The sequence below is a fragment of the Rattus rattus genome, chromosome 12, assembly GCF_011064425.1.
Source record: "Rattus rattus isolate New Zealand chromosome 12, Rrattus_CSIRO_v1, whole genome shotgun sequence".
Classification (NCBI taxonomy): Eukaryota; Metazoa; Chordata; class Mammalia; order Rodentia; family Muridae; genus Rattus; species Rattus rattus.
The window spans coordinates 69,913,609-69,939,687 of NC_046165.1; the positions used below are offsets into that span (position 1 = coordinate 69,913,609).

At 52.8% G+C, this 26,079-nt stretch overlaps 1 protein-coding gene across 1 annotated transcript in view; it reads left to right on the plus strand.

The window, feature by feature from the left end:
* Zfhx2 (zinc finger homeobox 2) overlaps positions 1 to 24,770 on the plus strand; it is a 32,934-nt gene extending 8,164 nt beyond the window's left edge. Inside the window, exons 2-10 of the mRNA XM_032917704.1 lie at positions 10,016 to 12,084; positions 12,230 to 12,750; positions 13,207 to 13,447; positions 14,622 to 14,696; positions 15,017 to 15,075; positions 16,852 to 17,052; positions 17,554 to 17,680; positions 17,826 to 21,299; positions 21,543 to 24,770. Of these exons, the coding sequence (XP_032773595.1) occupies positions 10,065 to 12,084; positions 12,230 to 12,750; positions 13,207 to 13,447; positions 14,622 to 14,696; positions 15,017 to 15,075; positions 16,852 to 17,052; positions 17,554 to 17,680; positions 17,826 to 21,299; positions 21,543 to 22,510 (7,686 nt within the window). The 5' untranslated portion in view covers positions 10,016 to 10,064 and the 3' untranslated portion in view covers positions 22,511 to 24,770. The remainder of the gene's footprint in view (positions 1 to 10,015; positions 12,085 to 12,229; positions 12,751 to 13,206; positions 13,448 to 14,621; positions 14,697 to 15,016; positions 15,076 to 16,851; positions 17,053 to 17,553; positions 17,681 to 17,825; positions 21,300 to 21,542) is intronic.
* Positions 24,771 to 26,079: the final 1,309 nt, after the last annotated feature.

The window sequence follows — 26,079 nt, forward strand, 5'->3', positions numbered from 1 at the left end:
CTCTGCCTCCCGAGTGCTAGGATTAATATATTATTATATACATAATTTATATGTATGTGGGTATTTATTACATCTGTGTATATGAGCACACAAGGGAGTACATGTGCACATACATACAGTCACACACAGAAATCGTCTGTTCTCTCTCTTCAGCACGTGGGGCCCCAGGATCAAGCTCAAACAGCAGGCTCCATTCGCAGCAAGTGTCGCTACTCACTGAGCCATCTTGCTAGCCATTGATTCTAAGAACAAAAAATTCACTGAACTCCTCTCTTGTTGTCCCATGGTGTGTACCATGGGATGAAGAGCTGTCTGTGTTGCTGTCAGAGCAGTGGAGGGTCAGTGTTGTAACATTTGCCAGAGGCTCCACATAGGTCCGGCCACACTGCAGACATTTAAAGATGTTGGCTGTTGGGACCAGTATATACCAGGCCCTGTGTTAAAGATGTCAACTCTTGTGATTGTTACAGCTACAGGCTGAGTATCTCCTGTCCCCAGTGCAAGAGAGAGAGAGAGGCAGACGAAGCACACAGGAGAGATCTCAGAGACCAAGAGTCTAAACACGAAAACCATGTTTCATATTTATCCTTTAAACATGTTACTGGGGAGTCAATTCCCTATCGACTTGGTGGGTTCTTGGTGTTGTTGATAGAAGAATTTGAAAACAAAACCCGGTGTGTTGGCACACACCTTTTAATCCCAGCCCTCAGGAGGCAGAGGCAGATTGGATCTCCATGAGTTCAAGGCCAGCCCAGTCTACATTTGGGGTTCCAGGTCAACCAAAGCAACAAAGTGAGATTCTGTCTTTGGCAAAAATAATAATAAATTAATTAATGGCCTTAATAAGAAGCTTGAAGGCTGTTTCATTAAAATATGAGAAAATGACAGGACAGGCAAATTGAAAACCCAGGTAGCTTTAAGAGAAAGACGGGAAAGAGAGAAAACTCTGCATTTTGAGTTAGGTAGATCAGCCATGGGTCTGCAAGAAGTGGCAGATGTTAGAGGACTTCAGAGAAACCAGCGGGAGAGCCCGGAGAACTAGAGCCTGCTTAGATCCTGCCCTGTGTCTAAGAAAAGATGGGAAGGTGAAAAGAAAAAGATAGACTTTTGAGCCAGAACTCAGGAACACAGTCCGGATTAGCCGTGAACCTCTTCCAGCAACTGCACTACAGGAAATGACATTTCTCCCAGCTTTCCTAGTGGGTGGTGTTCTGGCCTAGTGAGGGCCCCCGCAGGGCTAGGTTGGGTTAACTGTAAGGGGAGAGGGCAGTTGTATGTGGTGCCCTAATATTTAAGGCAGACTAGAAGGTTTCATCTGCACCCAGGGCCAGAGGGAGAACTCAGATCCCATTCCCTTAAACAGGAAGAGTTAGCTTCCGTCTGTGTGGCCTTTAACAAAGCGATACCTCCACCCTTTCATGAGGTAATGGGAGATGGAGTCCATCTTCAAAAGCCTCCAAGCCTGCTCACCCGCCGATGCCTATCTAGTTACCTAACATTAGCCAGGGGAGTTTTGTTTTAAGTTTTGGAAGTTTGTTTAGTTTTTCAAGCCAGGTCTCACTTAGGTAACCTTGCCTAAACCAGCCTATCCTTGAACTCATAGAGACCCATCTGCCTCTGTGTACACTTGTGGGATGCTTGTGTTGGATTCCCTCCTTGGAGCTAGCTACCGGGGACCGTAGCAACCGTGTGGGTGCTGGGACCCTCTGGAAGGACAGCAATGGTTCTTAACCATTTTGCCATCTCCACAGCCCCCGAAGAAAAAGGGAAGTTTCCTACAGTATTTGAGTGTACCTGTATTATATCTATGACACGTACACATAGTAACAGGGTATAGCATACTAGGATCAGATTGCTGCTCAAGATGAATTTTAAAACATTTTGGACCTTTTTAAAAAAGATTTATTTAGGGCTGGAGAGATGGCTCAGCAGTTAAGAGCACTGATTGTTCTTCCAGAGGTCCTGAGTTCAAATCTCAGCAACCACATGGTGGCCCACAACCATCTGTAATGAGATCTGATGCCCTCTTCTGGTGTGTCTGAGGACAGCTACAGTGTACTTATAATAAATAAACAAATAAATCTTTAAAAAAAGATTTATTTATTATATATGAGTACACTGTAGCTGTCTTCACACACGCCAGAAGAGGGCATCAGATCTCATTACAGATGGTTGTGAGCCACCATGTGGGTGCTGGGAATTGAACTCAGGACCTCTGGAAAAGCAGTCAGTACTCTTAACCACTGAGCCATCTCTCCAGCCCCATTTTGGACTTTCTTTTTGGTTTTTGTATTTCTTTGTTTGAGACAAGTCCTATCACTCTGTAGCCCAGGCTAACTTAAACTCACTATCTAACTCTGGCTGTCCTCTGGCAATCCTGTTCCTCCTGAATGTTGGGCTTGTAAGCATGGGCCACCAAGCCCAGGAGGGTTTAATTTGCTTATGTCTTTCAGTGCTAAATCCTTAACCCAAGGCCTCATGAATGTGAGGCAAACATTCCACCACAGTGCACACCCAGTCCGTACTTTGGATTTTTAGACTAGAGATATTCAAACTGTAGCAGTTGCTGTAATGGGAATTGTTTACTCATCTGTTTATTTATTTGGGATTGAACCAGGGCTTCACGGTGCTAAGCAGACGTCTTACTACTGAGCTGTAGCCTCCTATAGCTGTCTTTTTTACATTTGTTTTAATTTGTGTGTGTGTGTGTGTGTGTGTGTGTGTGTGTGTGTGTGTGTGTGTTTTAAGCCAGGTCTCTATGCAACTCTGCATAGCCAAGATTGGCTTTGATCTCCTGGTCCTTTTGTCTCCCAACTCCCAAGTGCTGGGATTACACGCTATGCCACCAAGCTTGGCCCTTGTTATTATGAGACAGGGTCCCAAAGTCTGTAACCCAGACATTCTCAAGCTTCAGTCTCCCCGTAGCTGTGATTATAGGTGAGGCAGCTACAATAGTATTAAAATGACATCATTACATCAGAGAAACTCACATCAAATTGGAGAACCAGAAACACTTAGCAGACCTTACTGTGGTATTCTTCCAAACTCTCTCTTCTAGAGAGAGCCTAGGCCTGGATCAAATAAGTTGGTGACTCCAGATTTAAGGGCACCAGCCTCTGCCCCTTCACTTCCAAGTGTTCCCACAAAAGAAAGGTTCTGAGCTGGCTTCCTGTAGCCATCCAAGTCTGAGGCATGTGAAACACGCCCCTCTGAGTCTCCCAGGGATTCAAGAGATGGCTCAGTAGGTAGCAGTGTTGCTATTCTTCCAGAGTTCGGTTCCCAGTTCCTGCATTGGGCAGCTTACAACTGCCTAGATCTGCAGCACCTGGGGGCAGTCTGATGCCCCCTCTTCTGGCTCCCTTGAGCAGCTCACACAGACATACACATATACGTGATAAATAGTCTTTAAAGATGGTTAAATGCCATGTGCACCAGAGCAGTCTTACCCTAGGACATCTAATGTCTTAGTCATCAAGTGCCCAGGATGCTCTTAGCAGTGAGCATGCCTAGGGACCCATGCCCATGGTAATGTTCGTGGCTTCAGCCCACAACTTCTTTTTCACCTGTCTCTTGCCTTTTACTCCTCACAACCTACTGGTTCCCTGCAAGTCCACCTTAAATGTCTTGCAAGGTATAAGATAGCCTCCTGGTAGCCTTGCTCTCTCTAGGGACAGCCCACCACCCGGTCTGGATGACTGCAGTATTTACATATGCAAATCACGAGACAGCGCCCGCCCGGCTCCACCTCACTCCTAGGCCTCTTCTGTCTCCGCCTTAACTGTCTCTTTGTCTGTGGCATTTCTTCTGCTTGCTTATTTCACTGTCCTCTGTGCTCACTTTTCCCTCTCTTGTGGAACAAAATTAATCTTACACAAAGTAAGCACTTTCTAAATATTCATGAAGATGGAGAGGTCAGCAGGAAAGGTAGAATCAAAACGGCCTCTGAGGCACCGCATTGCAATTTTCCTTTTAAACTCAAGGTAAGATTTAAAGAGAGAGAGAGAGACAAATTACTATTTTAAATGTAAGGGAATCTAGGCCTAATGGCACAGGCCTGTCATCTTCGATACTTGGGAGGCTAAAGTAGGAGGAGCACAAACTTTGGCTGGCTTAGGCGCCAGAGTTCAAGGCCATCCTAAGCATCTTAGTCAGATCCCGCCTCTACACAGAAGAGGGGTAGCAAGTAGTATGGTCCAGTGCATGAAGGCACCCGGAACCAAGCCTGTTGACCCATGTTGGGTGCCCGTGTGCTGCGCAGAGGCACAGAGTACATAAAAAATATTTTTAGAAGATCCATATTCTCTTTAAAAAAATATAATAAAATCAAAGGAGTGTTTGGATATGGTAGCACATACCTTTTAATTCCAGTACTGGGGCTGCAGAGGCAGGAGGATCACCGTGAGTTAAGGACAACCTGGTCTTCAGAGAGAGTTTTAGACTTACCACGGCTACGCGATGAGACCATGTCTGGGTGAAAAAAGGGGGCAGGGAGAGATGGCTCAGCCATTGACATCACTTACAGCTCTCTTGTAGAGGACCCAGTTCCCAGCACCCATGTCTGATGGTTCGCAACTGCCTGTAACTCCAGATCCAAAGGGGATCAGATACATTTGACCTTCATCAGTACCTGCACACACACACACACACACACACACATACACACACACACACACACACACCACCTACATAATAAAAATAAATCTTTAAAATGAAAGGTCTGCCCATTTAGCTCAGTGGGAGAGCAACTGTCTCTTGAGGCCTTAGGTTCAGTCCCTACAACCACAAAAATAAAGGAATCCATTAAAAAGTAAGTGCAGGGAGAGGCCATAATAGTTTGGGCCTCAGTTTTAGCTGCTTCACCTAGCCTGAGTGTGACTTAGGGAAGCATCCTCTTTTGCTCTGAGATTATGAGTATCTCCACACCCAGCAGCCAAGAGCTAGATGTGGATCTCTGAGGTAAAGCCCTCACCTAGCATATGCAAGGCCCAAAGTTTAATCTCAGCACCATAAAAACAAACAAAGGCCACTTAAGACTTGAGCTCTGTGAACCTCCTAGGGGCCACCCATGCCTATCATCCCACTTGGGAAGCTGAGGCAGGCACTGCCAGCCTGGGCTTCAGAGCAAGATGCTATCTCAGAGAGGAAGACAGGGAGCAAGAGGGAGGCCAAGCAAACGAGTGAACTGTGGGAGGACTGGGTGTGAATCCTGCCCACCTATTCTGCCCCCATTGAGAGTCGGAGCAGGAGGGATACCAGCCTCCTATCGAACACTGTTCTGCCCCAAGAGAAGATGGCCAAGACCGAGGGTACAGCACAGCCCTCGCTGATACCCAGGCCTTGCACTCTGTATGTTGCCTTGCTGGCCCTCATACCATGACTCCCAGGTTTCATGACGTGAGGAAACTTGCTGAGGTTGACAGCCTGTGAGTGCTGGAGCTAGCACGGCCTTGGTCTGCGTGGATCTTAGCTCGTGCTCTCACTCCGTGGGACTTATAAGGCCCGTGCTCTCACTCTTGAAGATGTAAAGCCCAGGGCTGGGAGTGTCTTGGTACCAGCACTGTTGCCACAAAACTTTTCCTCCTCCACTGGGCTAAGGAAATGGAGAGGAGCAGGTTTTGTTTAAGCTTTTCAGAGAACTGGAACTTGGTGATGTTCTCTCTGTGACCAGCAGGGAGCAGTGGTGTTTCTTTTCCTCCTAATCCAACCCAGGTGGGGCTTGGAGGGAAACCCCCTGGGCCACGGTGGCCTCAAATTCTGTGGAGCCTCTAACTCCATTTCCATGCTCTGTCTCCCCCGACCCTCCCACCCCCGGCTCTAGTACTTCTCTAGTCGTCTGCCAGTTTCCCATCCTGCGGGGCCTCAAAGCCTGCCTTAAAGATATTCTGCTTGTACGCCAAACCTCAATCCAAGCCTTTCTGTTTCTGTCTCCTGATATATATTACACATACATACGTGTGTGTGTGCATGTGTGTATACATATGTGTGTATACGTATATATGCCTTCCTCTTCAGGTCAGTAATTATGACCACTTTGTACTTGCAGGACAGCAATTCCTGCTGTGCTTTGAAAGCTCTCCCATGCTTCCCTTTCTGAGTAACAGACAGATAGGAGAACCAGGCGGAAGGGGAAAGGAGACAGTTCCTGGAGTGAAAAGCATGTTTCTCCACAGCCTTGCCTTATCTCTCCCTCTCCACCTCACCCTGTGGAGGAGCTGGAAAGAGACAGGGGAATAGAAGAGCCACAGGGAGCTCCCAAGACTGAGGGCCGCCTTAGAGCTGTCGATCCATCTTTCAGGGCGACTACACCCTCAGAACTCTCCACCCTCCCTAGGCTCCTTCCATCCCCCGTGGTGGCAGCAGCCTTGTAATTTAAAGCACTCCCTGTCGCCTCTAATGCGATCCTCTCGTTTTATTGACTCTCTCTGCCGTCTGTGGCGCCCCTTCACATCAATCTCCGCTCTAATCACACGGCTGCCACTGCCTGCTCGGCAGCCCCTCTGCTAGGCGAAGGCTCAGCCCTTTCCTTTACTGTCCCCCACCTCCAGGACACCAGCCGCCTTCCCTTCCTTCCTTCTGAGCTGTAATGTGGCAGGGTCTGTGGCAGTTGCCACCCGAGAGCCGCTCTTAAGAAATGCTGGGAACCACAGGAAGAAATGGCCGTGGGACTGGGTGACTGAGAATCTTGACTAGGGGTAGCAGGTAGAAGGGCCTGACTTTTAGAGGCTTCAACAGTCAACAGTCCAAAGCTAGAAGGGCAAAACAAAACAAAAAGGGACCTGGAGATTCAGAGAGGAGACAGAAGTGGGGGAGTGGAAGTGTGGGGAGCACCCTGACCACGAAAGTCCCCTCAGTAGTGAGTGGTGGGAGAAACACTGGAGAAAGGGACCTTGGACTTCGGTAGGGGGATGAAGGAGGCAGAGATAAATTTGCAATTGAAATTTTTTCCTGAAGAGGAGGGGTAGGCTGGGAGGTAGGGAAGAGATTTGCAATTTTAAACAGCCACCAGCTGACCCACCGGGCAGTGTTGCGGGTCTTGCCCACAAGCTGGCCAAAAGCTGAGCCCCTTTGGTTTCTACTTAGCAATCAGTGGTCCTTTTCTAGTTGGGAAAATTAAGCTTCAGAGAGACGGGGGATCTGGGGGTTACTCCAGGGTCGGGTCCTGTCAGGCAGCCTCTGCGCCGTGATGTAGCGCTGTGAGTGGAGAGCCAAGAGGGAGCTGAATACTTGTAAGCGGGGCTCTTCTCACTCTCCAAGGCAGGTGAGTTAAAGGGCCCACCATGTCAACCCTCAGCTCTTCCGATCAAGTGGAGCCCAGCCTGTGGAAATGACTGAACCCTCACAAACCGACAAACTTAGCATCCTCTGTCCCACCAAGGATCCTCCGAAGGAATGCCTTTCTCCAGCAATGTCAGGGCTTCTACTAACTGTGTAACTGGGAGCCTGCACTCCACCCCCAGCTTCCTCCTGTTTCTGCACTTTGATTTCTCTCCTCAACCCTTTTACCAGGTACTTCTTTGCATCTCATTAGCATACTAATCCCGCCCCTCAAGAATTCCTTGAAGGTTCTGACTCAGGCCTAGGTGGGTTCCCAGGGGCAGGAAGTGGGAATAGTCAGGAAGGCAATGAGGCACATGGACCAAGGACCCATATCAAATCTGGGAATCTGGAGATGAGGGTTAAAGGTGGCGCAAGGAGAGAGGCCCTCCCCTCGCCCTTTCTCTGAAGCAGGGCGGCCCGAACATTAGACAGTTGATCATTAGAGATCTGTTGATTCCGAGAGTGAGAGGGGGGTAGATGGATACTTGGGGAACTGATAGTTTTGAGGAAGGCTTGACAGTTCCTCCCACACAACCTCCTCCCCATCCCCGCCCCAACCCCCCCCCCCACCTCCCACCCCCTCTATCTCTCCAGGGTCTCACATATCCTAGGCTAGCCTTGAACTTGCTATGTAGGCAGGACTTCCGATCCTCCTGCCTCTGCTACCAGAGGACTGGAATTATAAGCGTGAACCTAGCCCCCACCCCCAGTTGATGCAGAGTTGGGAACTGAGCCCAGGACTCTGTGCACGCTAGGCGCTAATCGTTCTGTGTGCTAAGCTGTTCCCCCATTTTGGAGCCCAGTTACTATCGGTCGCTCATTTAACCCTTGAGAATGCTGGGTGATGTGGTGAGGCTCTGATATGTCTTTAGCTGGTGACAAGGCCATGCTATGAATACTTTAACAGCCGCTAGTACCATTATGGCTAGGACTTAACTACTAATCTTTGTACCTTCGATTTGAAGAGTAGAGAGGGCTGCAAAGGGGCTACTGCCTCCCAACTAGCCAAGGAGAGTTCCTCGACCTTGGCATGTCCCAAACAGTCTGGATCTGGACGCTGGAGGAGGATTCGTGCCGAGAAAAGCAGAAGGACTGACTTGGGGCTGGACCTGGGGATCTTTCCCAGGATTCATTCATTTGGAAGATGCTTATTAGCACGACACGAGGCGCAGGTATTAGGATGTGGCACGCCCCTGCCATGCCAGCGCTTGGACAGTAGAGGCGAGAGGATTCAAGGTTATTCTCAACTAGTTGGACTGAAGGCTAGCCTGGGCTATGTGAACTGGACTGTCTGTGTAATCGTAGAGAGATGGAAAGCAGACAGGCACTCACGGAACTAACCCTCTAGAAGGGACAAAGAGTCAGGAAAAGTCTTTCACTAGACGGCGAAAAGTCTGGGCGGGCAGTCTGTCTGGAGGATGGCGTGAATGTCAAGGAGTCCCTGGCCGACCAAGGACAAGGACCAAGGAACGGAATCAGCTTGTTTGAGAGACAGGAAAGATCAAGAAAAAGAGGGAACGGGTATGGTGGGGAGAATGACAGAGACGGGAAGGCTGGATAGCTGGCCGATGGGTTAAAACAAGACAGCTTGAAGACAAAAGGTAGACTTTGTGGCAGGTAGGCCTTTGCAGACCAGGAACAGGAGTCTCCATTTTATTGTGTGTGATGAGAAACCACTGATGGGTTTTTAAGTAGAATGTAATATGGTTTCCATGCTTTAAAGACAATTATGCGGGCTGACAAGATGGTGCAGTACTAAAGGCCTTGCTGCCGAGCCTGACAACCTAAGCTTCATCCCCAGACCCACATAGTAAAAGGAGAGGACTGGCCCCCCCACCCCCACGGGTTGTTTTCTGGTCTTCACATGTGTGCCACGGCATGCACACACACACACACACACACATACATAAATATATACACATAAACACACACACACACACACACACACACACGTAATCGCTTTACGACAACCATGAGGGAGAGGTAAGGACAGAGCTAGGTGGCTCAAAGCCTTAGGTCCAGTCCCTAGAACTTCATGAACTGGGTTGTGTGTGGCGCTGCACACCTGTAATCCCAACAGATGTGGAAGTAAAGGAGTCAGAAGTTCAAGGTTAGGCTGGGTTACCTGAGAGCCTGTCTTAAAAAAGAAAAACTCTAACCCAAAATTGAAGCACTGTGAAAAGTAAAGCAGTTGGTGAGCGCACGCATGCAGACGAGACTGCGCATGCGCTGACTGCTGCCGCCAACGGGGCGGCAGATAGAGGGTCTCCTTCCAAGGATTTGGCATTTTTCCTAGTTAAAAATGAAGTGGTCGTTCTGCCTGTTAGATGGAGAAGGCAGAGACAGAAACGAGAATTCCATCTGGCACATTAGCTCAAAAGGATGCGGGCAGCTTGGGCTAGGGTGCTTCCGTGAGGTGTACGGTCTGATGCGTCCCGCAGCTTGCTGTAACGCTGCGGAGCACAGATAGGAGCAGTAGGGTGGGTGGCCCCAGACTTGAGATCTCGAGATGGGGGAGAGCTAGTTCAGGAAGCAGTAGTGAATTCTGATTTTAGACACACTAAGTAAAGCTTCAAGTCGACACGAGGGCACCTGAAGCTGGTGCTCAGAGAGCATAGTAGGGCTAAAGAGCCCAGACATTCAGCCTTGCTGGGGACTCTGAGATCTGATGGCCCTGCTCTCCCATGCTTCCCTGCAGGGTACTGGCTGTCACGCTGAAATGAACCCTCAGCAGTCCTCCGTCTACCATGGCTACCCTTAGCTCAGCCTCTTCCTCCGGTACCATTCCTTCCCCTGGGCACCATGTTCCGTCACCATCTCCAGAGACCTCCTCCTCCAGCACCTCTGATCCTGTCACCAAAGATCCCCCTGATGCCCCCTCCACCGCTGAAAGCATAAGGCCCTCAGAACCAGGGGGAGAGCATCTAGAGTCAGGCAGAGACCTTGCTCCACCAAAGGAGATTGGAGAGCCCCGAGACGAGCCTGGCTGTGGTCCCATCCCACCAAAGGACCTTGGGGTGGCGAAGGAGGAGGAAGGAATCCTTCCTTTGGACCTAAGCAACCACTTACTCTTTTCAGCTGGAGGTCAGGCCTACCTTCTGGCCAACCTGCCCCTGTCAGGTGGCAGTGAACTCTCGTTACCAAAGGGCTTCCCCTGGGATGAGGCAAGCGTCAAGGAAGAGCCCAGCCTGCCCCTCCTTGCCCACTTCCCCTCCTCACACCTTACCACCCTTCACATCCAACATGGCTTTGACCCAGTCCAAGGCTTTAGCTCTTCTGACCAAATTTTGTCCCATGATACCTCAGCGCCATCTCTGGCTGCCTGTGAGGGAAGGGATGGATCCTTCTGGAGCTACCAGCTGGTTCCAAACCCAACCGAAGATCCCAAAGATGGCCCCATGGGGAGCCGACGGGGAGACCACAGGGCAATGTTCTGGATCTGCCTTCTGTGCCGCCTGGGCTTCGGCAGGCTCCAGGCCTTTATAGGTCACACACTTTCTCATGGAGTGAAGCTGACCCCTGCCCACCACCAAGGCCTGCTGGGCAGCCCAGCTGTACTTCAGGAGGGTCATGATGGCGGCATGGCCTTCCTAAGCTTTCTGGAACCAAAACTTGTTACTCGCCCTTCTCCTGAGGTACCTGACACCAGCACAGTGACTGTGAAGACAAATGGAGCCCAGGCTGAGGACGGCCCCCCAGAGGCAGACGTCCAGGCCCTTGTTCTCCCCGCTGAAGAGGTTCTGGCCCTCAGCCCACCATCCCCACCCACAGCCCTAGCCACCTGGGACCCCAGCCCAACCCAAGCCAAAGAATCGCCAGTATCAAGAGGCGAGGCAGGGCCAGACTGGTTCCCTGAGGGGCAGGAAGAGGACGGAGGGCTCTGCCTCCCGCTCAACCAAAGCTCACCCACCTCTAAGGAGGTGGCCGTGCTCCCAGCTCCAGCAGGCTCTCCTGAAGACACCAGTGACCCACCTCAGTCCTGTCGCCTGACTGATGACTACACTCCAGCCCCTGCAGCCTTCCAGGGCCTCAGCCTGTCCAGCCACATGTCCCTGCTACACTCGCGCAATTCCTGCAAGACTCTCAAGTGTCCCAAGTGCAACTGGCACTACAAGTACCAGCAGACCCTGGATGTGCACATGCGGGAGAAACACCCCGAGAGCAACAGCCACTGCAGCTACTGTAGCGCCGGGGGCGCCCACCCCCGCCTCGCTCGTGGAGAGAGCTACAACTGTGGCTACAAGCCCTACCGCTGCGATGTCTGCAACTACTCAACTACCACCAAAGGCAACCTTAGCATCCACATGCAGTCCGACAAGCACCTGGCCAACCTGCAGGGCTTCCAGGCAGGGCCTGGTGGGCAGGCGAGTCCCCCAGAGGCATCCCTCCCACCCCCCTCCGTAGGGGAGAAAGAGCCCAAGACCAAATCATCCTGGCAATGCAAAGTGTGCAGTTACGAAACCAACATCTCCCGAAACCTGCGCATCCACATGACCTCTGAGAAGCACATGCAGAACGTCCTGATGTTGCACCAGGGGCTGCCACTCGGCCTGCCCCCGGGACTGGTGGGACCAGGTCCTCCTCCCCCACCAGGGGCTACCCCCACCAACCCTCCTGAACTCTTCCAGTACTTTGGGCCCCAGGCCCTAGGACAGCCTCAGACATCCATGCCTGGGCCCGGGCTGAGGCCAGACAAGCCCCTTGAAGCTCAGCTACTTCTCAATGGTTTCCACCACCTTGGAGCGCCTGCCCGAAAGTTCCCCACCGGTAAGTCCTCAGCAGTCTCCAGCTGTTCCCTACCCAAGTCAAATTGTAGTCCCTGCCTTCATCCAAAGGCCAGCACCCCACTTAGGTCAACATAGCTTATTCTAATTAAGTACTTCACTCATTTCTTCCTAATCTGCCCCCCCAGCCCCCGGCAGCCTCTCCCCTGAGACCCATCTGCCACCAAGTCAGCTCCTGGGCTCCTCGTCCGATGGCCTGTCCACTTTACCATCCCCAGATGACAGCCCACCCCTGAAGGTGTTCCGCTGCCTGGTGTGCCAGGCCTTCAGCACAGACAGCCTGGAGCTGCTGCTGTACCATTGCAGCATTGGCCGGACCCTCCCGGAAGCTGAATGGAAGGAGGTAGCTGGTGACACCCACCGGTGCAAGCTCTGCTGCTATGGCACCCAGCTCAAGGCCAACTTCCAGCTCCACCTCAAGACTGACAAACATACTCAGAAATACCAGCTAGCAGCTCACCTCCGGGAGGGGGGCGGAGCCATGGGCAGCCCCTCCCCACTGTCCCTGGGGGATGGGACTTCATACGGCGGCTCTGTCTCCCCGCTTCACCTGCGCTGCAACATCTGTGACTTTGAGTCCAACAGCAAGGAGAAGATGCAGCTGCACGCCCGGGGTTCAGCCCACGAAGAAAACAGCCAGATCTTTAAGGTGAAGTTCAGGCAAGAGGGGGCGGGCGGGAGAGGGAGGAGGAGCAGGGTAGGGTGGAAGGTACAGCATAGAAAATGAGAGGAACGCGTGGTGAGGGGCAGCGTGTGTACCAGGGTAACAGCCTTGGGCAGACCTGGAGAAAGACCAAAGGACAGTGGGCTCCGAGGAGGAGAAACAGTTTATTCAGCTGTTCTGGCATGAATGCTATAGGGATGAGTCCATCGCAGTCCAGCCCATCATGGTATCCAGACAGGAGCAGATTCCAGTCACACACTGGGGATCCCAGGATTGATGGGAGAAAAAGGAAATTGAGAGAATAAGCCATGGTATATGGGAGGCCATAGAAGGGTTGAGGGAGGTCACCTAGGAATGAAAGAGTTCAGGTGAGGAGGGACAGTCCCCAGAGAGCTGACCGTGTACCTTCTGCACCTGAGCTGGCCTCTTCCATGGTTCTAGTTTCTGCTGGAAATGGAGGGAGCAGAGGCAGGGCCAGAGCCGGGGCTTTACCACTGCCTGCTGTGTGCCTGGGACACGCCCTCCCGCCTAGCTGTGCTGCAACATCTACGCATGCCCGCCCACCGCGATGCCCAGGCCCAGAGGCGTCTGCAGCTGCTACAGAGCGGCCCAGCAGCCGAAGAAGGACTCTCAGCTCTCCAGAGTATTCTGAGCTTCAGCCGTGGGCGGCTTCAGACTCCTGGTGAGGAAGAGGGAACGGGAGAGTAAAGGGCTGGACGGGAGGCAGCAGATGCAAGGGGATAACCGCAAAGTAACCTAGGAGGTAGAAACGGGCGCCCGAACCGAGCCAGAGACAGCAAGTAGGAAGGCGCGGAAGAGTGAGGAGGCAGGATGGGGGCTTCAGGGACAGGGAGGTTTCCCAAGGAGGAGGCAGGGAGAAGGCAGGCGGGCGAGAATAGCAGAGATTTTGCTGAGTAAAGGACAGGAGGAAATGAGTGAACTAGTGTCCCAGCTCTATTGGCTGTACAAGGTAACAGGCAGAAAACAGAACCCATGCTAGGCCAGACTTGTCAGAAGGCTATGGGAGCTGTGGGCGCGATCCAAAGGCAACAGGGATGAGAAGAGGCCCCAACGAGTTTCCCAGCCTCTTCCTGTCTCCTAGGAGGTCTTCAGCCTCAAGGCTGGGCTTAGAGACCCCCTTAGGCAGCAGAGGCTGTACCAGCAGAGGCCGGGAACAGCCGGGCATGCGCCATTGATCCTGAGGGTGCAGGAGAAGAGCCTGGAAGGGGCTGTCAGAGGTGGGCACGGGCATCTGGGCTTTGGAGAGGCCAGCGGTGGGCGAGGGCGAGGGCAAGGGCAGGGCAGCAGGAACCAGGAACAGCAAGCATTGACTGGTGCTAATTGAATTGCCAATACGCTGGCTGGAGTTAAGTGCTGGAGGGGCCCAGATCAATAGCTAACGATCCTGGCGCAAGGCTGAATGGAGTTAAGGAACTTTTAACACTTTAATTAGGCTGCCACCGAAAATAAATTCCTACACATCTGTCAATTCTTACTTGAGTGGTAATCTCCTTGCCCATCGCCCGTTCACCACAGCTGCCGCTTCGTTCGACAGTGCCTCTCCCACTACACGTGTGGGGCCTCCCTTTCCCAGGGTCAGTCAGGCCAGGAGGCCAAGCTCAGACCAGTCCTGTCGTGGGGCATGTTCCTAGGGATGGGGTGCTAGGCTTCTCCCACTTTGCACTTTTACCCGGTGTGCGTCTGCTGGTGGCTTTCCGTCCTTTCCCGTCTCCGGATTCACACATCCATTCCTCCACCACTGGCTGCTTGTCCTGTTTCCTCTGCCCTCTTCCGTCCTTCCTTCTCCCGTGTTTCGCCATGCCACGCTGACTCTCCTCTCTCTCCATCCCACACAGGGAAGGCTCCTGACACCCCCTTAGCTCAGCCACCCACCTCTGAGAAAGATGCCCAGAACAGGACGGAACAACGGGGTGAGCTGCTCCCCCACTCACTGTGCATACTGGCATGTGGATGGGGCCTTTCAGAAACCCAGGCACCCCAAAAGGCCTCCTGCCCAGAAGAAGCAGAACTGACCAAGGGGTGGGGGGAAGGGAGAACAAGTGACATCCGCCCCGGCATCCCCGCCCGCTTTAAAAACCCAACCCTGACTAACCCAGCAGTGACCCCTGCCAGGCCTCACCTGGCTGCTGAGTTTCTCCGCTTCCTACACTGAGAGCTCTCTGCTAGCAGAGGTGGCTGTGCAGGAAAGGGGGACTAAGGAGTTCTCAACCTCCTCTCCTCTCATCCTCAGCTTCCGAAGTGACAGAGGACAGAACTGGCCCTCCCAGAGACAGTGCCAACCAGATCACGGTCAGAACTGGGGTGACTGGGATGATGAAGGTGGGGGACTGGCTTTACTGAAATCTCTTACTCTAAAGCGGTAGTTCTCAACCTGTGGGTCACGACCCCTCTAGGGGCTGAACAACCCTTTCACAGGGGTCGCCTAAGACCACCAGAAAACACAGGTATTTACGTCACAACATGTCACAGTAGCACAGTTACAGTTAGGAAGTAGCAATGAAAATAATGTTATGGTTGGGGGCTGGGGAGTCACCACGACATGAGCAGCTGCAGTAAAGGGTCACAGCATGGGGAAGGTTGAGAACCCCTGCTCTAGAGGCCTTTGTCATGCTTGTGGCTGATTTGGTTCAGAATATCACACGAGAAATGCTGGACAAGGCCAGCTCTATGTGCTCAGCAGGGATGGGAGAGAGCTGCCTGAACACAGGAGTGACAGGAAGGGACGGCAGGGACTTGAGGAAAAGTCAAGGGAGAAATCATATTAAGAGTAGGAAAGACTGGTGGTCGGTGCCAGGAGAGGAGGGAGGGAAGAGTGGACGAATGAGAAAAGCAGAGCAAAGTCAAAGAGCAGTTTCCTGGGCCGCTAGGAGGCTGCTCCTTCCTCAAAGGAGCCATAAGTCTGGAGGGCACTGTCCTGGCACCCCCTTCTTTAGAGTAGAGGCACCAAGCAAGTAACTGACTGACAAGTGAGCCCCAGGACTTGAACTCGAGGACACCCAGGAACAGCTTAGCCTTATGGCCTCTAAAGCGTTGCTCCTGAGGAGATCCCTAGCATCCCGGGCTTCCCAGACTTCAGTGCAGCATGCAGAGATGCCTCTGTCCTGAGTTTCTCTTCCTCCCAACTCCTGTTCCCCACAGCCTGTCTGTTACAGGTGTGTGTTCTGAGGTAATATGAACGCTTGGATCCCCTGCTCCAATACGCAGGCCTGGGAAAGCGCAGGGCCACAGGAGACGAAGCAGGCTTGAGAGAGAAGCTTGGTCTGAGGCAGCAGGGAAAATGCCCACTAGTCAGTTCATGTGGTAGCAGTTCTAGGCCAGACTGTGCTGAGGGACAGACCAGAGTTTACCAGGGTCACTTGAGTGGCATCTGCTTATATTAAGAAGTAAATAATAATAAAGAAGTAAATAATAAGCAGGATGGCGCTTACCTTAATCCCAGCACTCAGGAGGCAGACGCAGCAGATCTCTTAAGTTCAAGGCCAGCCTGGTCTACAGAACAAATTCCAGGACAAGAAATGGTGAGGGGAAGAGAATGGTGAGCATCTGAGCCTGAAAGGGATGAGTGAGCCTCAGGGGCAGACAAGTAGGACCTTCTGTAGGAGATGCTGAGGGATCTGAAGAAGCAACACAGGCAGGATAAGGAACCTCAGCCCAGAAAATGCACAGAAGGAAAGAGGTATTTCACAGAAAAGGCAGGCAGTGGGTAAGAAAGCTAGACTTGGGCAAGGCTGGTGTAAGGCCAGCAGGAAAGCTGGAAAATTGACTAGAGTATCAGACACAAGGAAAGACACCAAAAGAGAGGCAAAAACCAGAGTGAAGGGACAGGGCAGGCACCGACAAAGAAGGAAGTCAAAGTAACAACCTAGGCTAGGCCTTTGTCCTAGGCCAAGAGGATTGCCAGCCTTGAGGGCTGGTTGGGGGCTGAGTGGGTTAAGGTGCCTTCCTGTCTGACTTCTGTCTCCTAAATGTGGACATGGGGACAGTGTTGCGTTGAATCCTACTAACAGAGATAGTAGGTCCCCCACCTCTCTCCTGACTCCTCCTCCACCCATATGTATTCCCCAGGTATTCTGCTGTCCTTACTGCAGCTTCCTGAGCCCAGAGTGTGACCAGGTGAGAGTTCATACACTCTCCCAGCATGCTGTGCAGCCCAAGTACAGGTGCCCGCTCTGCCAGGAGCAGCTGGTGGGCCGGCCTGCCCTGCATTTCCACCTCAGCCACCTCCACAACGTGGTGCCCGAATGTGTCGAGAAGCTGCTGCTTGTGGTGAGTGTGGGCTGAGGAGAAAAATGGCCTTAAAGTCCTGTGAGAGCAACGCAGAAGGAGAGGGAGAGAAAGCAATATCCAGGCCAGTGTGTGGGGGTAGGTGTGTGAAGGAAATAACATTCTAGAGAGTTGGAGTTGACTTTAAAATTGGTGGGGTGGCTCTCAGCACCGAGCTTGCCTAATCCCTTTACTCCTGGATGAGACAACTATACAGACCCCTCACTTCCATTAACCCTGAAGAGTCCTTAATAGCAGAACCAGGTAGCCTTCAGGTAAGATACTCAGCCTGAGGAAGGAAGCTCGGGGCAGCGGGCAGCTAGTTACCCAGTCCCTCATCCAAAGAAAAGCATCAGTTCACTGGGAGGTTTGTCTAGCCTGGAGGCTGGGTCCGGACGAAGCGAGCTTGGCACAGATGTGGGTGCACAGTAAACGGGTCAGGGCTAGCTAGCAACAGGAGGCAGCAGGTAGAATGCAGACACTAGGATGTTTTCTACATTATAGGCCACAACTGTAGAGATGACCTTTGCAACCAAAATGCTGCCTGGACCCACATTAAACCCTGTGGAGGATGGCCTAGAACGCCCAGCTCCTGGACCAGAGCCCACTCCCAACAGAGACCAGGTAGCAGGTAAGGAAGGGCACAGCTTACCTCCCAAAGTGGCAGAAAGGGGATAAAGGGGTCTGAAGTTAGCTGATGCTAAGTCAATGGCTCTGGATGTGGAATGGTTGGAGCTCAGCTTGAACACAGTTCTCTGTTCCTCTGTCTCCTATAGACAACTCTAACCCGGCCCCAGAAGCCAGTCCAGATCCTCCTCCTCCTCCTGAGCCTCCCCTGGCACCAGTCGAGGGCCCCATGGAGCCCTCAGAAAGCCCTCAGCAGCCCCCTTCTCCAGCCTCATCTCCAGTCCCTCGGCCAGATGCCCAGGTTGAAGAATTGACTCCTCTACCCACCATGTCTGAAGAGGAAGAGGGAGTCATGGGGGAGCCCCGCTCTGCAGAGCCAAGCCCAGCTGACTCTCGCCACCCTCTAACCTATCGGAAGACCACCAACTTTGCCCTGGACAAGTTTCTTGACCCTGCTCGGCCCTATAAGTGTACTGTGTGTAAGGAGTCCTTCACCCAGAAGAACATCCTCCTGGTTCATTATAACTCCGTCTCCCACCTTCATAAGATGAAGAAGGCCGCCATTGACCCATCGTGCCCTGCCCGAGGAGAGGCCGGCATCCCGCCACCCACCACCACTGCGTCAGACAAGCCCTTTAAGTGCACAGTCTGCCGAGTGTCCTACAACCAGAGCTCCACTTTGGAGATTCACATGCGATCCGTTCTGCACCAGACTCGCTCAAGGGGGGCCAAGACTGATGCCAGGACGGAAGGACCAGAGCGAAGCCAAGAAGAGCTCAAGGAAGGCGAGACGGAGGGCGAGGTGGGCACTGAGAAGAAAGGCCCTGACCCCAGTGGCTTCATGTCTGGACTGCCTTTCCTGTCCCCACCACCCCCTCCCTTGGACCTGCACCGATTCCCTGCCCCTCTCTTCACCCCACCAGTCCTGCCCCCCTTCCCTCTGGTTCCAGAATCACTACTCAAGCTCCAGCAACAACAGCTGCTTCTTCCCTTCTACCTCCATGACCTCAAGGTGGGGCCCAAGCTGGCACTGGCTAGCCCTACGCCCATGCTGTCCCTGCCAGCCGCCAACCCACCTCCTCTCCCTGCACCCCCCAAGGCTGAGCTGGCTGAGCAGGAATGGGAACGGCCCCTCATAGCTGAGGAGGGGACTGAAGCGGGACCCTCCTCACCACCCCACACATCACCCAATGAAGCTGCTCGCACAGCAGCCAAAGCCCTTTTAGAAAATTTTGGCTTTGAGTTAGTAATTCAGTACAATGAAGGGAAGCAGGCAGTGCCCCCTCCCCCGACTCCTCCTCCCCCAGAGTCTCTGGGGGGCGGAGACAAGCTGGCCTGCGGGGCCTGTGGGAAACTCTTCTCCAATATGCTTATCCTTAAGACTCATGAGGAACACGTTCACCGGCGCTTTCTGCCCTTCGAGGCTCTGAGCCGTTATGCTGCTCAGTTTCGAAAGAGCTATGATAGCCTGTACCCACCCCCAGTAGAGCCCCCCAAACCTCCAGATGGGTCCCTGGAGTCACCTCCCCAGCTAGGCCCACCTTTCGTGGTTCCAGAGCCTGAAGTAGGGGGGATCCACACTTCTGAGGATCGAGGCCTGGCAGGAGGACCCTGGCCCTCAGAGGAAGAGGAAGGCTCTAGAGGGAGTGTTCCTCCCGCAGTCCCTGTAGGCCGCCGGTTCTCTAGAACCAAGTTTACAGAGTTCCAGACCCAGGCCCTGCAGTCTTTCTTTGAGACTAGTGCCTACCCCAAGGACGGAGAGGTGGAGCGGCTCGCAAGTCTCCTGGGCCTGGCTAGCCGTGTGGTCGTGGTGTGGTTCCAGAATGCCCGCCAGAAAGCCCGAAAAAATGCTTGCGAGGGTGGGCCCATGACAGCTGGAGGAGCCACCGGAGGAGCCTCTGGCTGCAGGCGCTGCCACGCCACCTTCGCCTGTGTTTTTGAGTTAGTGCGGCACCTCAAGAAGTGCTATGATGACCAGCCTCCCGAGGAGGAGGAGGAGGCAGAGAGAGGGGAAGAGGAGGAAGAGGTGGAGGAAGAGGAGGTGGAGGAACGGAACCCGGAACCTGCAGCAAGACATGGTGACCGATCACCAGAACGTGCAGATGCGGAAGACGTAGGCCAAGCAGAGCCAACAAGGCCAGAAAGCAAAGAGACTGAAGCGAAGGCGCCTCCCTCACCCCCAGCCCACACCTGTGACCAGTGTTCCATTTCCTTCCCGAGCCAGGACCTCCTGACCACTCACCACCGACTGCATTTCCTACCGTCGGTGCAGCCCAGTGCCCCGTCACAGCTCCTAGATCTGCCTTTGCTGGTGTTTGGGGAGCGAAACCCTGTGGTATCGGGCCCCTCATCAGTGACAGGGACACCCCTCAAGCGGAAGCACGATGACGGCAGTCTGTCTCCCACGGGCAGTGAAGCAGGGGGCGGAGGAGAGGGTGAACCCCCCAAAGACAAACGCCTACGCACTACCATCCTGCCGGAGCAGCTGGAGATCCTGTACCGCTGGTACATGCAGGACTCCAACCCCACACGGAAGATGCTCGACTGCATCTCTGAGGAAGTGGGGCTCAAAAAACGAGTCGTACAGGTCTGGTTCCAGAATACCAGAGCCCGGGAGAGGAAAGGTCAGTTTCGAAGCACCCCTGGGGGAGTGGCTGGTCCAGCAGCCAAGCCCACTGCCACGCCCTCCCCAGCACCCTTCCCCAAATTCAATCTCCTACTGAGCAAGACCGAAGATGAGACTGGAAAGGAAGCCCCAAAGAGAGAAGCACCTGCCTTTCCCTACCCCACAGTCACCCCTGCTGCCGCTCCCGGGCCTCTGCCATTCCTAGCGCCTGGGAAAGAGGTCACTGCACCAACACCAGAGCCCCCTCCACCCCTCCCACCGTCCGCACTCAGTGAGGATGAGGGCCCAGAAGAACCATCCAAAGCGTCTCCAGAAAGCGAGGCTTGCAGTCCATCAGCAGGAGACCTAAGTGATTCATCTGCCTCCAGCCTGGCTGAACCAGAGTCCCCTGGGGCTGGGGGGAACGGTGGAGGACCAGGCAGTGGGCCTGGAGTTCCCGATGGCATGGGACAGCGGCGGTATAGGACCCAGATGAGCAGCCTGCAGCTAAAGATCATGAAAGCTTGCTATGAAGCCTACCGCACCCCTACTATGCAGGAGTGTGAGGTGCTCGGGGAGGAAATCGGACTACCCAAGAGAGTCATCCAGGTCTGGTTCCAGAATGCCCGTGCCAAGGAAAAAAAAGCCAAACTGCAGGGGACAGCACCAGCAGGGAGTGGGGGTGGCAGTGAGGGCCCCTCTGCAGCCCAGCGAACCGACTGCCCCTACTGCGATGTCAAGTATGACTTCTATGTCTCCTGCCGAGGCCACCTCTTCTCTCGGCAGCACCTTGCCAAGCTTAAGGAGGCCGTCCGAGCCCAGCTGAAGAGCGAAAGCAAATGCTATGACTTAGCTCCTGCACCCGAGACCCCACTGGCCCCCAAAGGGCCACCCGCCACCACACCTGCCTCCGTGCCCTTGGGGGCTTCCCCGACCTTGCCTCGCCTGGCTCCAGTCCTCTTGCCTGGCCCAACTCTAGCCCAGCCACCACTTGGAAGCATAGCTTCTTTCAATTCAGGTGAGTTGGGGGTGGCTGGGAGGAGCTGGACTTGAGAGAGCATCTCCTCTAATTGTAAGCCCTTCTTTTCCTTCACTGCTCTCCCCAAGCCATTATCCTTGCAGCAGGCTCTAGGAAAAAGGAGATTTGAGAGTATGGCCACTGGGCGGGGGCACGGTGAGTGTGTGGTAGGTGTAGTCTGGAGCAGAAAGGTCTGCGAGGCGGGAGACCATTAACCCTTCATTACTGCTTTCGTTTTCCTAGGCCCTGCAGCCTCCTCAGGCCTTCTTGGCCTTGCCACTTCCGTCCTGCCTGCTACCACAGTGGTCCAGACTACTGGTCCAGGCCGCCCCTTACCTCAGAGACCTGTGTCTAACCAAACCAACAGTTCTACTGACCCTTCCCCTGGCCCAGCTACTGAGCCCTCAGGAGACAAAGTCTCTGGTGAGCGAAAGCCAGTTGCAACCCTTACCAACTCTTCCACTGACGCCCTCAAGAACCTGAAAGCATTGAAGGCCACTGTCCCAGCTCTGTTGGGGGGCCAATTCCTGCCCTTCCCATTGCCCCCTGCAGGCGGGGCAGCACCACCAGCCGTCTTTGGCCCTCAGTTACAGGGGGCATACTTCCAACAGCTTTATGGCATGAAGAAGGGGCTATTTCCCATGAACCCGGTGATACCTCAGACCCTCATTGGGCTGCTACCCAATGCCCTCCTCCAGCAACCACCCCAAGCCCCCGAGCCTACAGCTACAGCCCCTCCAAAGCCTCCTGAGCTGCCGGCTCCGGGGGAAGGGGAGAGTAGTGAGGCTGACGAGCTGCTGACAGGCAGCGCTGGCATCTCCACCGTGGATGTGACTCACCGCTACTTGTGCCGCCAGTGCAAGATGGCATTTGACGGCGAGGCTCCAGCTACTGCCCACCAGAGATCCTTCTGCTTCTTTGGGCGGGCTTCTGGGGGCTCCATGCCCGCCCCATTGCGGGTGCCTATCTGCACCTACCACTGCCTGGCCTGTGAGGTGCTGCTGAGTGGGCGTGAAGCCCTAGCCTCCCATCTGCGCTCCTCAGCCCACAGGCGCAAGGCAGCCCCGCCCCCAGGAGGCCCTCCCATCACCGTTACCAACAGCGCCACTGCTGTCCCGGCTGCTGTGGCTTTTGCCAAAGAGGAAGCAAGATTACCTCACACGGACCCCAACCCCAAAACTACTACTACCTCTACACTTCTAGCTTTATAAACAGATAAACCAAGATGGGGACAAGAGAGGGCCTCAGGGTTCCCTCACCCCAACCTTCAGCTCTGCCCACCTCATGGGAGTCTGTCAATTCCCACCCTCAGTGGGCTTCACACACCCCACCTCCAGCAGAGTCCTGCCTCCCCGTCCCACAAACACTCTGACCCTCATTCTCAGCCCCTTGCAGATGCACCCCAACTCTGTCTGTTTTTTCCCCCATTGAATTCCCAGTCCTCTTCCCTTGTAAACACATACCTTTTCCATACTATTATAGTGACTGAGAAAAACGCCAAAAGAAAGAAAAGAAAAAGGCAAAAAAAGGGGGGTGAAAATCAACTTTGCCACCCCCCTTCTTCCTGTCCCTTGTCCAGAGCACAGACCGCTCACAAACTCCAAAAACCCAGTTGGTTCCTAAGGTTGGAGCCTGGGATGGGCAAGGAGCCCATAAAACTAACCAAACTGGAGGCTGTCAGGGGGAGAAGCACCCCTGGTCACCCTCCCCGCGCCCCTCCTTCCTCTCCCTCTCCTCACCTGGTAGGACCCTTGCAGCCTGGACTCCCGGGGAAGCCGCTGCCAGGAAGCCCTCCACCACCCCTCACCCCTACCCTGGAAACTGCAGTAACTTTTTCTCAAAGGCTTTAAACACAGAGGTCCTCTCAGCAGCCGTGGGCCTGCCCCCTTGCCCTAGCCCTGCCAAGGGCGGTCCAGCTTCCGGGGATCAGCATTGCCCACCAATGGCAAATCCAAAGTTCTTTAAAAAAAAAAAAAAAATCCACACCAAATAAACAAGAGCAAGAGAGAGAGTGCACAGACACATGAGATGGAGAGACCAGAAGGATGAAGTAAAGAAAAACATAAACTTTGAATATACGTAGAGAGAGAGAAAAAAAAGAAAACTCTCATAAAACAAGTGTTCTTTTTGTTTTGTTTTTGTTTTGTTTTACTGCTTGTGGCCCTTCTTCCCCATTTGAGAGTTTCTTGCAATCTGAGTTCTGATGCCCCTAAGCCCTTATTGGGTGCCGGTGAGCTGCAGGACCAGAGGCAACACAGCCTTCCCCTTGCTGTACCAGGTCTCAGTACTAGTAAGGTAGAGGTAACCCCTGTCCCCTAAGGTAAACAAGTAACAGGACAGGTGATAATCCTCTCATTCTTAGCTGTCAAAAAGCCTAGTGTCCTGAGAGCCTTGGGAAGAAGGGCACACTTCTCCCCACACTTCTGGTTTCTGAAATATCCCTTATGCCTGCCCCATTTTCTTCTCCTTGATACCCACCACCACCACCCCCCGGGCGGGGGATCCTGTCACATTTCTGATTGTCTGGAATCTCCTTTGCCTTTGTGGGGTCCCCCTGTTCCCCACCTACTTTTCCTCCTAGACTTCTACCCTTGCCCTTATCCCCTCCAGCTCAACCCAGCCCCTCCATTAATCAGCGTCTCCCGGAAGTGTTGCCCAAGGCAGGGCATAAGGATCTAGTGAGACGGTAGGGAGAAATACCTGGAGCACAGCATACTCTCCAGGGGACAAAACAGGAGAACAGTGTCCTGGGGGGAGGCCCCCATCTCAGTTCTAGTGGGTAATTTTGGCAATCCCCAAATCTAGCCCGAGTGGCACAGGATAGGTTTAATGGATGCTTTATTTTAGCAAAGAAAAGCCCCCCAAATTTCCTACACCTTCCACACATTTCATGTCTCCCCTTAAACCCAAGGAGTCGCTCCAGGCTTCCTAAGTTAATTACGCATCAGCCTGCCCTCGAGCCCAGCTTTTGCAGAGTACCCCAGCCACATGTCGACACTAGAGCAATGGTTATGTGCAGAAAGGGAGACAGGGGAGGGTCAGCTTTACTCCTCAGTTCCCACATACTCTGAATCTTAAACTCCTGTGACATTCACTGAAAATTAAGAAACTCCTAACTCCAGCCAATTGAGGGTAGGATGAAACCAGTCCTGTTGATACCAAAAAAAATGCCAGTTACAGATGATGACAAATGGAAGAAAAGCTAGCCCGAGGTGGTCTGGTCCCTGTCTCTCAGCGCCTCTCTCACAGCCACACATACCTACATCCTTTTGTCTCACTCGGTGAAATTCTATGTATAAAAGTATTTTCTTAGCAGCATGTGTATAAGGAAAAGGGTTGGGTTTTTTGTTTTGTTTTTTTGGATTTTTTTCAGTGCTTTCTGGGAATGTGACATGTATAAAAGATAAAAAAAGAAAGAAAAAGAAAAGGAACTTTAAAAGAAAATCTTGGTAAACATCTGCCTTGGGATAATTAGAGGTGTTGTGTTATGTATTTTAGCCTGACTAAATTGCATTTAGTTTCAAAGAGACAGAAACTGGAGCTGCTGACAGGTCCAAAGTCTCTCAGGCCACACAGCAGTACCAATCCCTCAGACAGCAGTGTGCACTAGGGGACCTGGTGTCTGAAGGATGCTAGAGGTGACCAGCGAGTCAGCAGGAAAAACAGATGGCGAGCAAGCACAGTGACACCTACGAGGGCTGTCTGTCTTTTAAACAAGCTCGAACTAAGGTCTCATAAGACAGATCCATCATGGCTTCGAGTTTCTAACACACGATCCTGAGGAAGCTCCCAAACACAGGTCCCTTCTTACTCCACATTGCCGGGAGGCAGGAGGTGTGAACGGTATTCCCTTTAAACCTCGTGAGAGGACTGAGAGGTACCCAGTCCTCAACCAGGAAGAAAGGGAGAAAAATCTGAAGCCTTCATAGCTAGGTAAGACAGATGCTGCAGGATCATTGAACAAACTGGTTCTTACCCCAAAACTCTACCCCTTGGCTGAACTTAAACACGTAGAATGGAGAAAGCCAATGATTCTAGGCATAATAGCCCTGGATGCTCCATGCCTCTGTTCCTTAATGTCAAGATAGATAAAGTTTTCATCACCCTCCTATTTCAAGACATTTTCTCATCTACTCATTGGTCCCTATTTTTAAAAATAATCACATAAGGCTGGATGTGGTGAAGGATACCTTTAGTCCCAGCACTCAGGAAGTAGGAAGCAGAGGCAGACAGATCTCTATGAGCTCAAGGCCAGCCTGGCCTACAACTTCCAGGCCAGCCAGGTCTGTATAGTGAGACTGTCTTCAATAATGATAATAATTAATAATAATTTGCATATGAACAGAAGCAGAGTTCTGTGTATAACACCCCACCAGAAAAACAAGTTCATCCTCAAAAGAAGCAGACCCTACCCAAAGGTCTATCTGCAAGTAGATGAAGTACATACAACACACACACACACACACACACACACACACACACACACACACGTACAAGAATGTGGCCTGACATAACAGCCTTACACCCTTGAGAAGCAATATCTTCTAGGAACCGAGGTTGTAGGTTAGCAGAAGGGAAGGGCACTTGCCTGCAAAGACCTCATGCCTGCTGATTTTCCTCATGTGAATGGAGACAGAAAAAGCTGAACTATACCAAGTCCCGAGAAAATGTGACCACGGTCAGTTAGTGTTGAACGTTATTAACTTGCAGGAGAAAGGCCATAAATGATTGTCGTCTAAACAAGAGAAGTCAAGGGAACTATATCACCCTGAAACTGAGC